This window comes from Rattus norvegicus, chromosome 6 (genome assembly GCF_036323735.1).
Source record: "Rattus norvegicus strain BN/NHsdMcwi chromosome 6, GRCr8, whole genome shotgun sequence".
NCBI lineage: Eukaryota > Metazoa > Chordata > Mammalia > Rodentia > Muridae > Rattus > Rattus norvegicus.
The window spans coordinates 144638673-144654661 of record NC_086024.1 but is presented as its reverse complement, the minus strand read 5'-3'; the positions used below and the strand labels follow the sequence as shown (position 1 = coordinate 144654661).

Here is a 15989-nt window from a genome sequence, read left to right as displayed (position 1 = left end):
TGCACTCTTATCAAAGAGTGATGATCCTCATCTTGGACCCTCTTCTCCTGACACACTAGCGTGTGCGCACACACACACACACACACACACACACACACACACTACTATAGTACACACATGTGTAAAAACACATATAGCCTCCCTCCTTTATTTCCAAAGGACCGACTCATTACTAAGCTTCATTTCATGTCTCGCGTGATTTTTTTCTTTTAAATTGCTTTTTGAGATAATTTTGTATAGCCTAGACTTGCCTCAAAGTCACTATGTATTTGAGCCTGGCATTAAACTGCTAATCCTCCTGTCTCTGCCTCCCAATGTTGGGATTACAGGTATGCACCACCACCGTCCCTGGCTTGAACATAAGTCTTTTTCTGATGAGGGAGATGTTGAAGACTGAACCCAGTGCCTTTAGCATGTAGTCTCTTACTGAACTATATCCCAAGTCTTTGAACAGGTTAAACAAGATAGGGACATTGGTCACACAACAGTAAGCTAAACGACACACATTGTCCTGCTTCCACAAAGCAAGTCCTTAGAAGTAGAATTTCACTACATTATCATATCCGGGTAGGCTAGGACAACTTTAGAATTAGAGATGATGACTTAGAAATTAATTTTCTTAAAGGTTTACTTATTATATTCCGCATGTGTGAGTGTCATGCCTGCATGCATATATATGCACCAGGTCTGTTTCTGGTGCCTGTAGAGATCAGGAGAGGGCATCGGATGTCCTAGAATTGGAGTAACAGAGAGCGGGAGCCACCATGTGCATGCTGGGAACCAGGACTTCTGCAAGAACCAGTGCTCTTAACCACTGAGGCATTCTCCAGACCCTGGGAGTTAATATTCTGAGGCTGTCTATGTGTGTGCTGATATCTGTCTTGTATGGGGTTTTGGGACATATTATCAAGAAGAAGAAAATACAGTTGGTGTGCAACAGGCGTATAACATAAGAGTATATATGGAAACACATAAATGGCATAAAAGTATACATGCTTATGAGGTGTCACTGAAAAATCCACCTAACAGAAACTGAAGAAATCTTACCCCTCTCTCCAAGTGACCCCAGAGGTCTTTAGTCCACAATCCAGTGGCCTCTGCATATTCAAGCAGGATAAAGGCAGTACTGACACACAGAGGGGACAGCTCTGTGTCTCTTTAGAAAACACAAACACCACCAGAAATGTGCCCCAGCCTCCACCCCTGAGCTATACCCTTTCTACCCCTGAGCTGTACCACAGTCTACCACCCCCGGCTGTCCCCCAGATCCACTGCTGCTAATATTACCTGAACCCAAATCAGACATTGTGGGTCCTACTTGATGCCTCCTCTCAAAGCTCAGTCTATCTGGCCCTTCTCCAAAATTACACAGTATCTCTTTGCACCACTGAAAGAACCAGAGACAGACTGTGTATTCCAAATAGAAATTTTATATTTCCCACAGATAAAAGTATAAGGTAACTTGATGTGTATGATCCGGAGTCAGCCAGACAGAAGCTTAGTCATTCAGGGGTGCGGAGGGGACTGACTTTTATTCTCTGAATAGACAAGCCTATTCAGGCTGGTGAGATAAGGGGGGGAGGAGATTAACTACATTCCTCAGAGAGGAAAGAGGCAAGTGGAAATGAAGTGTTTACATTTTAAAATCATTGCCCAAAGCATTAAAAAAATGATCGCATGGTGTTTATTATGCACTCAGTATTACAGGTCCCTACCCTCTCCCCACCTCCTGGTGAAGATTACTTCTAGGCGTGGCTGGCTTGGCTTAGATATTGAACAAGGCCTCTACTAAGATACCTTCTTAAAGACTCAGCTAATCCAAACCCTGTGTTATAGCTGCTTCATGAAGCAGTACCAACGTGAAAAAAAAAAAAAAAAAACAAAAAAAAAAACCAAAGTAGTCATCGTTGGTCTAAGGATGTCACCAAAAAGAAAACAAACAAAAATAGACAATAATTATGACAACAGCAAAATACACATCACCAGTACTCTCAGGTACCACTGAGAAGGGGAATCTCTCCAACATTTCAAATTCAAATTGTTGAGTTATCAAAGAGGTTCTGTGTGTGTGTGTGTGTGTGTGTGTGTGTGTGTGTGTGTGTGTGTGTGAACTAAATAACTAAATGTTATACCAACCAAGGGAATAGAGAGTCCCATAAAGGATGGCAAAGGAGAGAGGCTCTGTACACAAGCATAGGGAAAATAAGGGGACAAGAAACAGCCTTGGACTTTCACAGGATGTCAAGTTTTACTCTGCCTGACAAGACAATGGTTCTCATTAGAACCTGTGGGATGATGTCATCATGCAGGTGAGGCAGGTACAAGATAGAATGAGGCCTGTTACTGGACGAGAAGGAAGGATGGGCAGGAGAAAAGTTTCAGGGAGGAGAAGACTGGAACGGAAAGGACAAGGACGGAAAATGGGGAGGGAACAGGAGAGAAGCCATCGAGAGAGAACATGGAGGCTGACGCTAAGATTCCACTCTGCGTATTTACAATTTGTTATGAATGTTCTTAAGGGATGGATGTGTACAGGGCTTTTATGCTTAGGTGGGCAATTATATCTTATCAATTGGATCAGAGGTTATTGTGTTGTGTGTTCTTTCATGTAGTGATTTAAGTTTAAGAGAGTGTGTGGCGGCTGGAGAAACTGAGCCACCACGGAATTGAGATGTATATTTCTGGCAATGGTGATAACCTGCCTTGGGGACTGGAAGGATAGAGAGATTGTTGCCAGCCTCAGAGAGAGTGTGTGATATGGGATGGAACAGAACAGGTGAGAGGCTTTGCTGACCGAGATTAAGAAATCTACCAGATATCTTGGGGTGCTGTGATGCTGAATCTAGTGCGGGGTAAAAGAAAGCCACTCTTTATAATTTTACAACAACAAGAACCTTCTTCCTGCTGGCTCTCTAACAAGTATTACCCAAGAGAACTGCATGGAAAAGAAGAGGGGATAGGAGAGAAATCAGACAGAGACCCATGAGAAACCAGGACCTAGTCCACAGTGGTGAATTTGGATCACTTTATCCATAATGTAGGATCCCAAAGGCAGGAAGCCTGAGAACAAGACTTTTTACAAGAGAGGATGATAGAAAGCCTGGGAGGACAGATCATGGCCAATGGGAAATGAGCCTCACCGAGGCCTCAGCCACGGATGCCATCTTACTCGGGGTTTTACTGCAGTGGCATCTCTTATAAAGGAAAGCATCTAACCGAGGCTGGCTCACAGTTCATTCTCATCATGGTGGGAAGCATGGTGATGTGCAAGCAGACTGGTACTGGAGGAGCTGAGTGTTCTACTCTGGATCCATCGGCAGCAGCAGGAAGAGACCCTGGGTCTCGCTTGGGCTTCTCAAACTTCAAAGCTCACTGCCCCAGTTACACAACAACATACTTTCTCCAACAAGGCCATACTTCCTAACCCCCCACCCCAAGTAGTGCCACTCCTTGATAACTAAGCATTCAAATGTCTGAGCCGATGGGGGCCATTCTTATTCGACCACTACAGACACCAAACAGAAAAAGAAGCCGTTGAGAGAATTGATATCCGACGATAATTAAGTAGCTAATCCTAGGGAACTGGAAAGAGAAATTCCACTTCTGTTTCTTTTTAGCTCAGTGGAGTTAAGTAACCTCTAATAGCTTTCCTACTTGGAAGAGGGAGACTGTGCCAGCTTCTTCACAGTGCTGCTGGGCATCTTAGCAGAACACATACACACATGCACAGATGGTATATTTAACACAGCGTCAGACTTAGAGTTGGTTTTTAGACGGTAATTATTATTTTGCATTAAAGAGGCACTCCCTTTCGTTCCACATTTTAACTCAGAAGCGCGTTGTTAAGTAGTTCCCGAACACACTGTCAAGATTCCCTTTCATGTGAGCTTCTGTATCAAAGCTCACCACATTAGCTCCAAAATTACTTTTCTAAATTTATCCCAGAGTAGTAAAGCGCATTCATCCTCCAAGCTGTGTCCAGGTGGAGACCTGGCGTGCCACACTCTAGGCAGACAGTCCCATTCACATACAGCCCAATCGAACATGATTTTTCCGCAATTAGTGTTTTATTAAGGGGGGTCAGGGCCAATCTCGACTGTCAGCTTGACCCAGTTGGACAGCGAGAACCTCAACTGGGGAATTGCTTCCAAAGATCTGCCTGTGGCATGTCTGTCAGGCATTTTCTTCATTGTGAATTTATGTAGAAAGATCTTGCCCCCTATGGGTAGTATCAGCCCTGGGCAGAGCCTAGACTATATAAGAGAGCTGTTTGAACACAGGAGCAAGTCCGTGTTCCTTTGTGCTCTCTGCTTCAGTTCCTTCTACCAGATTCCCACCTTGAGTTCCTGCTTGGCTTCCCTGATAAGGGGCTATAAAGCAAAAGCTAAAATAAACTCGTAAACCCTGTCCTCCCCAAGTTGCCTTTGGTCATAGTGTTGATCAAAGCTAGAGAAGCTAGGACCATGATATTAATGCAGCACAAAGGATCTCAAGGGAAGGTAGGAAAGCGTCTCAGAAACTGCAAAGCCGGATGTTTAAAGATTTAAACACCTGGGGATTCCCAGAGCCTGTCAAAAATGAGCTTAAATATCAGCACACTCAGGGATACCTCTAATCTCTTTACTCTGGAAGCAGAACTGTGAGTTCAAGGCCACCAAGTCTACACAGTGAGTTTTGGGCCAGCCAGAGATAAACAATGAAACCCTGTCTCAAATAACTAACTAAATAAACAAACTAACCAACTTTATGGACTAATTAAATCTAGCATCAACATCCAGATTTCCTAACAAAGTCACGAATTGTCCTTCAGCAAGCAAAGCCTTTTCAATGGCCTTACAAAATGTAATGACAATGTTGTAATTCCATATTAAAAACCAATGTCATCGCCTTTTGCTGCCTGATTTGCTCCCTTTCTTCTGACTGAAGAAACAGAGTATTTTCCCTTTTGTGTAGCAGGTTAAGTCACACTGGATTTCAAAGCCTGGGAGCTACTGGCATAGCGTGAAGGCTGCATCTACCTTGTGCAGAAGAGTCTGTGACACCAATGGGAAGCTACAGCAGGGTGCAGCCAAGCACCTCGGCTGGCACCTTGCAATGGGCCTTCCCCAACAATCAACAGCTGTACCCAAACCGCCTCCCCGCTCTGACCCGCTCTCGCTATTTCTCCCCTCACGTAGGGTAAACGGTCTTACCGCAGATGTCAGTCGAGCAAGGATTTCATCGCTGCTTTCTTCCGAGTCTTCCGCTTTCTGGTGAGAACTTTAAAAAAAAAAAAAAACAAAACATACAAATGACAGATTACTCTCTTAGCACTGGTTGCTCAAACTTACCTACCAAATTTAGAAAATAAAGGGCCAAAAAAAAAAAAAGACATTGTCATTATGTCATGAATGAAATATGTCATGAATGAAAGTGTGCAAGTAACACCGTGTTGGCAGAGCCAGTGGGGCACAATCCGTTACCAGCCAATTGTTCTTTAGAGTCAGTCATCCAGTGGCTCTTCCTAATGGGCCAGCTGAGTTCAGGGGACCGGGTGCTGCTTCCCAGATGACATCCCAGGATAACCCTGGCACACCTGATCTACAGATACGGTTATGAAAAATGTGCACACGAACGTAAGACGGTTAAGCACCGAGTTCCCCCTGAATCCAAATAAGACTGTGAAGCTATGAAATGTGAAGCTATGAAATGTGAATTTTCCACTACACTTGAGTCTCAGCCCAAGCAAATTCACTGTGAAATAGTATATTTTAGGACTAATCCCACAGTGGAAATTATTATACAAAGTTTAAAAAAAAAAAAAAAGAAAGGAACTCTGATTTTTTTTTCAAGAAATCACAGCCAATGTGAAGAGAAAAAGAAGTTATGCAAATATCAAGAAATAAACAAGACATAGCGGTATAAGATCATTTTCTTTAGGAAAAAAAATCACCTGTATTATTTCCACAAACGTATACAATAACAAATTTTATACTTAAAAATATCTTATGGGCTGGAGAGGTGGCTCAGTGATTAAGAGCACTGACTGCTCTTCCAAAGGTCCTGAGTTCAATTCCCAGAAACCACATGGTGGCTCACAACCATCTGTAATAGGATCCAATACCCTCTTCTGGTGTGTCTAAAGATAGTAGCAGTGTACTTATATAATAAATAAGTAAATAAATCTTTTTAAAAAAATCTTATAAACTGTTTTCCTTTCTGGCTTGGCCAAACAATGAGTTAATGCTAAATGAATTATAAATTCATTATATAAAATTGTATATAAAATTATATAAAATTGCACACAAAATCTATTTCCATAAGCAAACCCTTTCAGCACAGCCTGTGGATGAGAGATTCTTGGTAATTGATCTATAAAGCAAAATATCAGAAATGCGGTCCAGTGATTGATTTCCATCTCAGGTAGCTGGGGTGGGCCAGCTGGAGCACTACCCTAAAGTCAGGAGGCTGTCTCACAGCTGTCCACAGAGTACAGCTCCGACTTTGTAAGAAGGGATGAGCTAGTGGATCAACTTGGGAATCGGTTGCTTGGTTCTATAAATGCTATTCAACTCCTTTTCAGAAAGAAAGACACAACCTTCAAATCTGAGGAAGGGACACAAGCCGCTGCCTTTATAAGAATAGCTAGAAGCAGCTATGGAATTTAGCTCCACTTGTCGTCCACCTTAACTCCCAGCTAAATGAACCATCACCTAACTAAAGATTCACAGAAGGAACTAAGCGTTTCACCTTCACGTGCCTTTTTAAGAAGTCACCTGCATAATCATTATTTCCAACAACAATCCTTATTAAAATTTGTGCTTATTTAAAAAGGAGGCTGTACTGGGAAGAGATTTAAAACCCTACACAATTCAAACCACTGGGTTTAGCTTATGTAATTTGGCTCGGTAAACTGAACAGATCTGAAAGGAAATTAAGAACTAAGTACACCACAGAGCACAGTACCAAACTTATGTGCCTGCATCTAACCATCTCGGCAGCAAAACACCACCTGCTGTGTCTTTTCTAGGCTTCTCAGACTCAAACCAATAGTTTCCTCATTGAAAAAGACTACAGGTCCCAGCTTCCCTTGCAGCCAACCGAAGCAGTTCTGGAAGGGAGGGGCTACAGTGTGGAAGCCACTTCCGCCCTGATAAGGGGCCATATTCTACCTTCTGTACAAAGGACTGAGAAAACTTCCCCCTCATGATGAATAGTCCCGCATAAGGTCAAAGAGCACAGAGCTCTTCCTTTCTACTTTCTTTGTCTCTACAGCTGCCTTAAGTAATCGATCACAAACACATGAAAGTTTTAGTTAGCAGGCATGACTGCGTTCATAGATTAACGTCTAGAACCCTCAGGCCTCTAGTTTCTGAATCTTGCCCAGCATGCCATGTTTTCTCCAGCTGCCTTTCTAGTGGCGCTGGGTGCCGATTCCAGTAACCTGAATTTTCACCCCCCCACACGGAATCATATATAATTAAATTAAATTAAATTATATATGCTTTCCTCTTTCCTGCTCCCTTCTCGGTGTTCTGGTACCCTGTGACCATCCATCCTTCCTGTACCCACTGCGGTTGTCCAACCATCAACCACCCTTTCATGCTCCTTCCTCCGGTTCTGCTTGCTTTGGTTAAGGCCCTCAATTACACAGGAATTCATAACCATAACCATGTTTAAGACTTCTGATTGACTCTGGTCTTTCTTGACATTTTCTATCTCCTACAGACACCAAGATTTCCTTTCTAAAAATCCACATTCCTAGATGCCACCCAGAGGAGCCTCACTACCTTCTGAGGGCAGTTAAGTTTAAAAATAACTTTCCTTCCCTGCTAAGGGGGTCCCCAACTCCCTACACCAGAAATTTCGTGTGTCTCACAGAAACTGAGGAAGCTCGGGACAGCAGGGCTGGTGATCACCAGCAAAAGCAGGGGGCTGAGGGGTGAGAGGCTGGGGTGGAGGGACCAGGAAAATAGCAGGAGACCCTGCTGGTCTCTTACTCTGCTTACTTTGGCCACTTGGAACTTAACACCCTGCCCAGCTCTCTAATAAAATGGCCAGAATGATAATGTTTGCTTAATATGGCAAACGAATTTTACAAGATGTGGACAAATTCTTATTTACATATACAAATACACAACAGAGCGACTCAAGAAAGACCAAGTTTTCACCATCAGATTAAGTAGAAAAGAAAGCAGATAAGGCAGCAAGTGTACCATCTGTATATTGTCCACTATCACTGGAACATGCTATGCCCCTCAGTGAACAAGAGAGGGAGAAGGCGAGAAGGGAGGGAAGCTGTGGTTCTGGTTTGGCAGTCATTAGTGAATGGAAATAAAGAGGTCCCGGGTGGAAGGCATGTTACAGGACAGGGAAGTGGCCTTAGGAAGAGAAATCCCTGGCTGAGTGCCCGAGGCTGCAGGAAGCACTGGTCTATCGGGTGTGTTCCCTTTAGAAATTACAGCGATGCTTCCCGAGGACTCCGCTTTCCAACAGAAGCAGAGCTGGGAGTTCTCCAAGGGGATGAATGCACTGAGCTCCAAAGGCAAAGGCTTCTAAAAGTCTGTGAAACCTAATACCTTAGAGTTCTACCATGTGGATGCAGGGATGCTAAAGTCTGTGTTCTTTGACCCTGCTAACCAGAAAATTGTACCCATGCCCATAAAAACAACACATCCATACACACAAATATACATACAGGCACATACACATGCACACGTACATATGACATTCTCACATGTGCACATACATACACACATGACACACATACACACACACATATACAACACACACCTGTGCACACATATATTCATGCACACATACTCATACACATGCATGCAAGACATGTACATAGGACACACACATGACACACATAAACAACACACATGTCCACACACATACACACATGTACACGTACTCATATAAGACAAATGTGTGTGTATACACACACACAACACAAGACATATGTACACAAGACACATGTACACACATACACATGCATATGTGCACACACAGGACACACATACACACATGTGTGGGACATACATGAACTTGCATATACATATGCACATGAGACACATACACTCATACACAGAAGCAAAAGCACTCATATAAGACAAACATGCACACATATGCACACACAAGACACATGCACATAACACACATACAACACACACATACACACACAGGACATAAATTGCACACATGCACGAGATACACTCATGCACGTGCATACATACATGCACACATGCGTGCATATAACACACACACCACACCACAGAACAATTTGCTCTCTTCCCACAGTGCTCCCCAGCTTAACTGATGGCAGCACTACACTACATCTCTGGTTAGACACCATCCTTGACCCTCCCTGTTGCCCCCTCCTCCCCTTCACACTGAGACACACTATATCCACCTGCTGTATCCATCCATCCTGCACTGCTCCTGACTCTCCCTTCAGGGCATTCTTCCCACTTCTCACACCGTGGAACATTACTGCTGTAGTCCCAGCCATGAAGCCAGGGTGGCCTTGGGAACATGTAAGTTACAGCATGGCCTTCGTCCTCTATGCTGAGGATCACATGAGAGAGGGAACCTCAAGTCACAGGTCAGACTGGCCGGGGGCCACACCTTTGAGGCTGTCGACTGATGATTGGTGTTGGTGGTCCTAGCTGCAGCCTCTCTAGACTGGACTGTGAGTAAGAAATTTATCAAAGTGAGCCAGAGAGGAAGCTCGTACACAGCGTTCTTCCTCGGTTTCTGCTTTAATCCTGGCTTGATTCCCTGCCCTGCCTTCCCTCCATGATAGATTATAACCTGGAAGTGTAAGCCAAACCTTTTCCTTCCAACTTGCTTGGGGCCAGAATGTTTTATCACTAGAACAGCCTTCCTGTGTGAAAACCATCCTTCGTTCAAAAGCATATAACTAATAAAGGCTGAATCTATTTGAGGAAGACGGCATCACTGATCTCTACAAAGTCTGTGTGTCTCACATGCACATATGTGCAAACACACACACACATATACACACAGGACACACACACATGACACACATATGCACACACACACACATATACACACAGGACACACACACATGACACACATATGCACACACACACACACATATACACAGATACACACACATGCACACACAACACAAATACACATATATACACATACACACAGATACACACACATGCACACACAACACAAATACACACACATATATATACACACACACACATATATACACACACACATATACACACAGGACACACACACATGACACACATATGCACACACACACACACACACACACACACACACTGGCATACACACATACACATGACACCCCATAGATCCTCACAGCTTGCTTCTCTAACAATCAAGTCTAGATCCTCCTTGTCCCACATGCAGAACACTAATTGGATGGAAAGGACTGTTCATTTAACATAGCAAATACATACAGGAAAAGAACAACAGACACAAAGTAAGATTTTTTTTTTTAATATAATGAATACAGCTGACTTCCTCAGAGACTATTTTTCCATTGTCAGCCGCTAGTTATGCTGACAGAAGAAGATTTCTAAGCATACACTGTGGCTGTCATGTGCTTCCTGGGCCCAGGGACACAGTAATGATGCCAACTGAAAGCTGAATCAAATCGGGTGTCCACGGATCTGTTTTTCACAGTTTATTTTGGGGGTTTGAAGGTAAGTGCCTATCACTATTTCAAATGCTAGTGCAAGCAGCCACAAAGGGTCGAATTTTCCTACCATACCTGCACTGCTCTCAAACGTGGATGTGGTCAGATAATGATGAACAATCTGTTCCTACCCCTGGATAAGCCTTGTCTGTAACGGAGATTCTGGGGGACTCACCACCTCTGTGGCTGCAGGAGTAATGAGAAAATGACAGAGGCCAGTCTGACCTGATAGCAATCTGAAGAGATAAATGGAAACTGTCTTCACCTCTGACCCAAGTACAAGACGTGCCAGTGAAATCATGAAAGTATTTACTACTCAAAAAGTATTTGTTTACCCAGACAGTAATTTTTCCTCTCCAAATGTCCCAAAAATCTAATTAGGATAAGTCATAAGTACAGAGGGCAGATCAGGGACAGGAATGAATGACAGAACTGAACTTGAACCCCGGGTCAGAGCTGTGAGGAGGCAGGCACTACCCAGGAACAAGAATTTCCTGTGCTGCTTGTGTGTCAGGAAGAAACTATGGCAGGGTAGGGGAGTGAGGGGCAGGGTAGGGGAGTGAGGGGCAGGGTAGGGGAGTGAGGGGCAGGGTAGGAGAGTCAGGGGGCAGAGTAGGGGAGTGAGGGGCAGGGTAGGAGAGTCAGGGGGCAGAGTAGGGGAGTGAGGGGCAGGGTAGGGGAGTGAGGGGCAGAGTAGGGGAGTGAGGGGCAGGGTAGGGGAGTGAGGGGCAGGGTAGGGGAGTGAGGGAGTAGGGTAGGGGAGTGAGGGACAGGGTAGGAGAGTGAGGGGCAGGGTAGGGGAGTGAGGGAGTAGGGTAGGGAAGTGAGGGGCAGGGTAGGGGAGTGAGGGAGTAGGGTAGGGGAGTGAGGGGCAGGGTAGGGGAGTGAGGGGCAGAGTAGGGGAATGAGGGGCAGGGTGGGGGAGTGAGGGGCAGGGGGGTGAGTGAGGGGCAGGGTAGGGGAGTGAGGGGGCAGGAAGAGTAGCTTAGCAGGTAGATGTTGTTGTTATTCAGGGTAATTAGGTAGCACAGGGACTGGTTCTGGGAGTCACTGTTGTAGAGCTGATGCTGAATGCATGCATGGAGGTAGAAAAGCAGAGACAAAGACTCAGTTGTGTTTAGAGGTCAGGGCTTTAAATGTATGTTCTGCTATTATTCAGGCGTGGCCAACCTGAATGATCAGAGGCCGGAAGATTTAAAAAACAATGCTAAGAGATGACAATTTGTTGCAGTTCCCGGGAGGAGGAGACTCTTCACACCAAGGAGCTACAAAAGGAAGCTCCACAGTCAGCAAGGCAGAGGTGGGGAGAGAAGACACAGACAAGAACGTTTTTTTCCCCGTGTTCCCCACAGTGAGGCAGGATTAAACAGGCTGAAGAATGACTAGTTCCAATAGTTTTACCTCACTCTGGGGAACAGCTATCCCCGTTTGCCTGGTACCTGAGCCTGCTGTGCTCAGGGCAGGTAGAAAACCCAAGCCCAAAAGAAGAGACCGGACTGCAGAGTTTGCACTGATTGGTCGACATATGGAAAGGTCTTACTAGCCCCATGAATTGACCGGTCTTTAGAAGGGAGTCTCCTCAGGGTCAAGCAAGACCTCCCAACGCACAGCCCTAGGAACACAAAGTCCATGCAATCAGAGAAGAAACGTAAGCACTGTCACTGGTAAGAAGACAGAGCCAACAGATACTCTCCCAGGAAGCGTGTGCAGAGGCTGCTTCCAAAAGAACAGGCGTCATAGGGTCAAGGATGCTGACCTGTCCAGGATAACCAGGACTGAAACTCAACCACTTAATATAGTAATATGGCAATATAGTAAGGAGGCTTGCAGTCATCACAAGGATGGTTTAAGTGTTTGAGAAAGCTTCCTGTTGGACAGGAAAGACTTCATGTCCTCAAAGTGGCCCCATGCTAGCTACCCACCTCATCCCACAGGGCATCCTGTGAAAGAGCAGGGTAAGAAGCAGACACCATATTTGAATAACTTTACTGTATTAGACCAAAGGTAGGAGCTCCCTAGTTAGCTAATAGGACAAGTGTTTATGTCAATAACAGACACCAGGTCCCTTAGCAAAACAACAACAACAAAAACAGTACATTTTTCTTTATATATCCTCTGTATCCTGAGCTGAGCCTAACTGGAAGGCTATGGTTTTATGTATTCAAAGGTCAGTGACAGACTGGAGTCCAGCCTCTTCACCCTTGTGAGCAGAGAGGCAGCATACTGCAGTTGAGCTGGGCTTGGCTTTGAAAAGCATCAGCTTCCAATCAGGTTCATATCAGGAAGAACCATCGTAGAAGTCCTGCCGGAACAACTAGGCTGCCTTTCTTGTTTCTGTTAATTTCTCAAACTTCACTCACTCTCCTCTCCTCTCAACCATAGTAAAATAATAATAATAATAATAATAATAATAATAATAATAATAATAAAATAATAATAATAATATAACAAAAACAACAACAATAATAATAGCATCAGGAAGAAGTTCATTCCGAATAACTTCATCTGGGCTTCTATCTGAACGAGGTTCAACAACCGGTCTCTTTCCCTGAGACCAACCAATACCCTGAAAACCAACTCAATACTTTGAAAATCTCTCTTTTTCTTGGGGGAGGGGTGGATTAAAAAACTATCTCACAGAGAGTTGAACATTTGTTTCCTCAAACTAGGCAGCAAGCTCACACAGCGCCATCTCTCTTCCCGCTGTGGACATTGTGGACGTTGTGGACGACATTCTTTTTTAAATTACAAAATCCCCCTTATTATTTTTTCCCTCTTTAAAAATACTTTTGTAGAGAACAGATTTGTGTTTATACAGGGACATTAAGTGGTTCTCTGGCATCATTTTAAAGTCATTTAGGGAGGATGGCGAGTTAGGGGACCTAATGTGGGACTGAGTAGGTAGAGCCTAATAGCTTTCAAATATCAAAAGGGTTATTAAAAGCACCACAGGATGGAGTTTTTAGCTCATAAATGGAAAAACAAGAATCAAAAGGACTTCAGAGGGCGTTTCAGTTAGAAGTCAAGAGTGAAAGAACAGAAAGCTAAGAGAGACGCAGAAGAACAGATTTTTTTTTTCTTTTTAAAATCACCAACAGGAACAACAGTGATTTACCAACCACAAGTCTAAGACAGTCCAAGGACATCAGGGAAACTTCATAGGCAAGGTAGGACGTGGGCTCCCCCTTGAGGGTTGGGCAGAACTTAACAGGGAAAAGAAAAAGGCAAAACAGGGAGCAGAGCAGAGCGGAGCTCTAGCAGTCGAGTATAACCAGTGTGGGCTGAAGACTGAGACAGCAAGATTTCCAGGTCAAAGTCGGAGTTATAATGAAGGTCTGTGCAGGAACCAGGGGAGGGTGTGCGATTCAACTGAGAAACGGCAGTGTCCCTGGGCATCCTTTCTCTGACCATCCGTTATTCTAAAGTGGAATAGCTCAAAGGCAATAATCCAAGAATGTTCTACTGCTGCACAGAAGTTCTCATACCTCTAATACAGAGCGGATATATATATCTTCTCGCACCAGAAGAAAAGCATGGTTTAGTAACTTTATTCTTTTATGCTAGGAATAAACAGGTCCTTGGTTCTCCAGCAACCATTTGTACCAGTGAGTGACTGTGACCAAATGCTCATGCCAAATGGAGGAAACTTGCTGATGAATGTGGCATTCTACAGTCCGTTCTCACCCCAGGACCTGCCATTTGTACCCACAGTAATCGGTATGACAGAAGATTGCAAGCCATCTGGGATTGGCATTAAAGCCTGAAGTTTTAAAATAACTGACACTTTTCAAAAGCTAGAGCAGATCCAGGAGTTACTCAATGCAAGGCTACCACCTCAACCACTGGCATTCTAACTTGCTGTCTTGGGGAGGAGCGGCAGATTAAACCATGACTGCCTGCAAGATTATTCACTCCTCTCCGGCCTCCTCCTTAATTTGAGCATACCCAGGTATGCCACTACTGTGTGTAAAACACAGGATGGTAGAAGAACCCTATCAGAGAATAGCAGTCCTTCGGGGTTAATGTCAGTCACCACAGCTCTGTCTGATTGAAAAGCCTCGTCACTCCTTCCTAGAGAGCACCTTGGAATTTGCTGAAATGTGCCTCCACCACTCTTAGATACTTGTGACCTCTACAAAGAGCATATTAAATAAAGGGCCCTCCATGTCGCCATAATTCAGTGTCATTGCAATCTGCACTCCTATAGCACAGCCTCCTGCCAAAGGAGGTGAGGACAAACCCATAATCGCAGTCTTCTCACACTTCCATAACTTGCGCTTACAACTCCCTGAAGAGGGTGCTGAGATCATCCCCTCACGTCTGAGAACACATCATAGCAGGTGTAAAAAAACTGTGGCATTAAAGGTAGACCGATGTAAACTCAACCACTAAAACTACCCTCTGCGTCTGTGCGACCTTGGTCCAGTGACTTGACTTCTGTGCCTCAGTTTCTTCACTCATAAAATGGAAATTAGTGGTACCCATCTTAAAGAATCTTTCTGAAGTGAAACAAAAACTGTAAGGCATTCTTCTAGTACTGTGCCTGACATGAAATATACGCTTGACATCCAACTTTCTTGTCAGAAATGTATCATTAGTATAAAATGTTCCTTCCCGAAAAGACTGAATTAACTACTCAACGCTGTCAGTTTTAGCTAACAAAAGAAAGTTATGTTTGCTATGGTTGGAGGAGTGCATCTCTTGGAAGCGATAGTCTCTACCTGAGGAGTAAGGGCAGTTCACTTGTCTTACGAGTCAACGGTATGGGGCAGTGTTCTGGTACTTGAAGAGCTCTCTAAGTGATTCAGCTGACATTTCAATCTGCAACTCCTTTCTGAAATAAACTCTTCACTATTGCCAAGGATAAACAAGGCATGTCATAATCCCCACACCATGACTCAAGGAAGCCTCTGCTCATTAATTTTAACCATTCGGTGATTCACTCTCTTCAGGTGATAATGATTCACATGTTTTGATTTGCCAAACATGGCTTCTAGATTATTTTCAGAAATGTCTGTTGAAGCTCCTTCTTAGCACAGTCACGACTTGGACGGGGCGTAAGATGTGAGTTATTATTTCATTCCAACTTCAGCTCCATCCATCATATGTTTATATCTAATTTAGATCATCCACTCAGTTAGCAGTGGCATTGTGGTGCAGCTGGTAGAGCAAACATGACTAGGATCGGAATAACAAAGGAGCCATGTAGGAGCTAGAATGAATCTTCAGCAGGGTGTCTGACCTCTCTGAACCTGGAAATAGAATTCCTACTGCTCAAACAGGTTGGCGATCTGCAGGCACAGGA

The 15989-nt window shown here is 44.1% G+C and overlaps 1 protein-coding gene across 1 annotated transcript in view; it reads right to left on the bottom strand.

The window, feature by feature from the left end:
- Rapgef5 (Rap guanine nucleotide exchange factor 5) overlaps positions 1-15989 on the bottom strand; it is a 234747-nt gene that overhangs the window by 168247 nt on the left and 50511 nt on the right. Inside the window, exon 6 of the mRNA NM_001395143.1 lies at positions 5193-5259. Within this exon, the coding sequence (NP_001382072.1) occupies positions 5193-5259 (67 nt within the window). The remainder of the gene's footprint in view (positions 1-5192; positions 5260-15989) is intronic.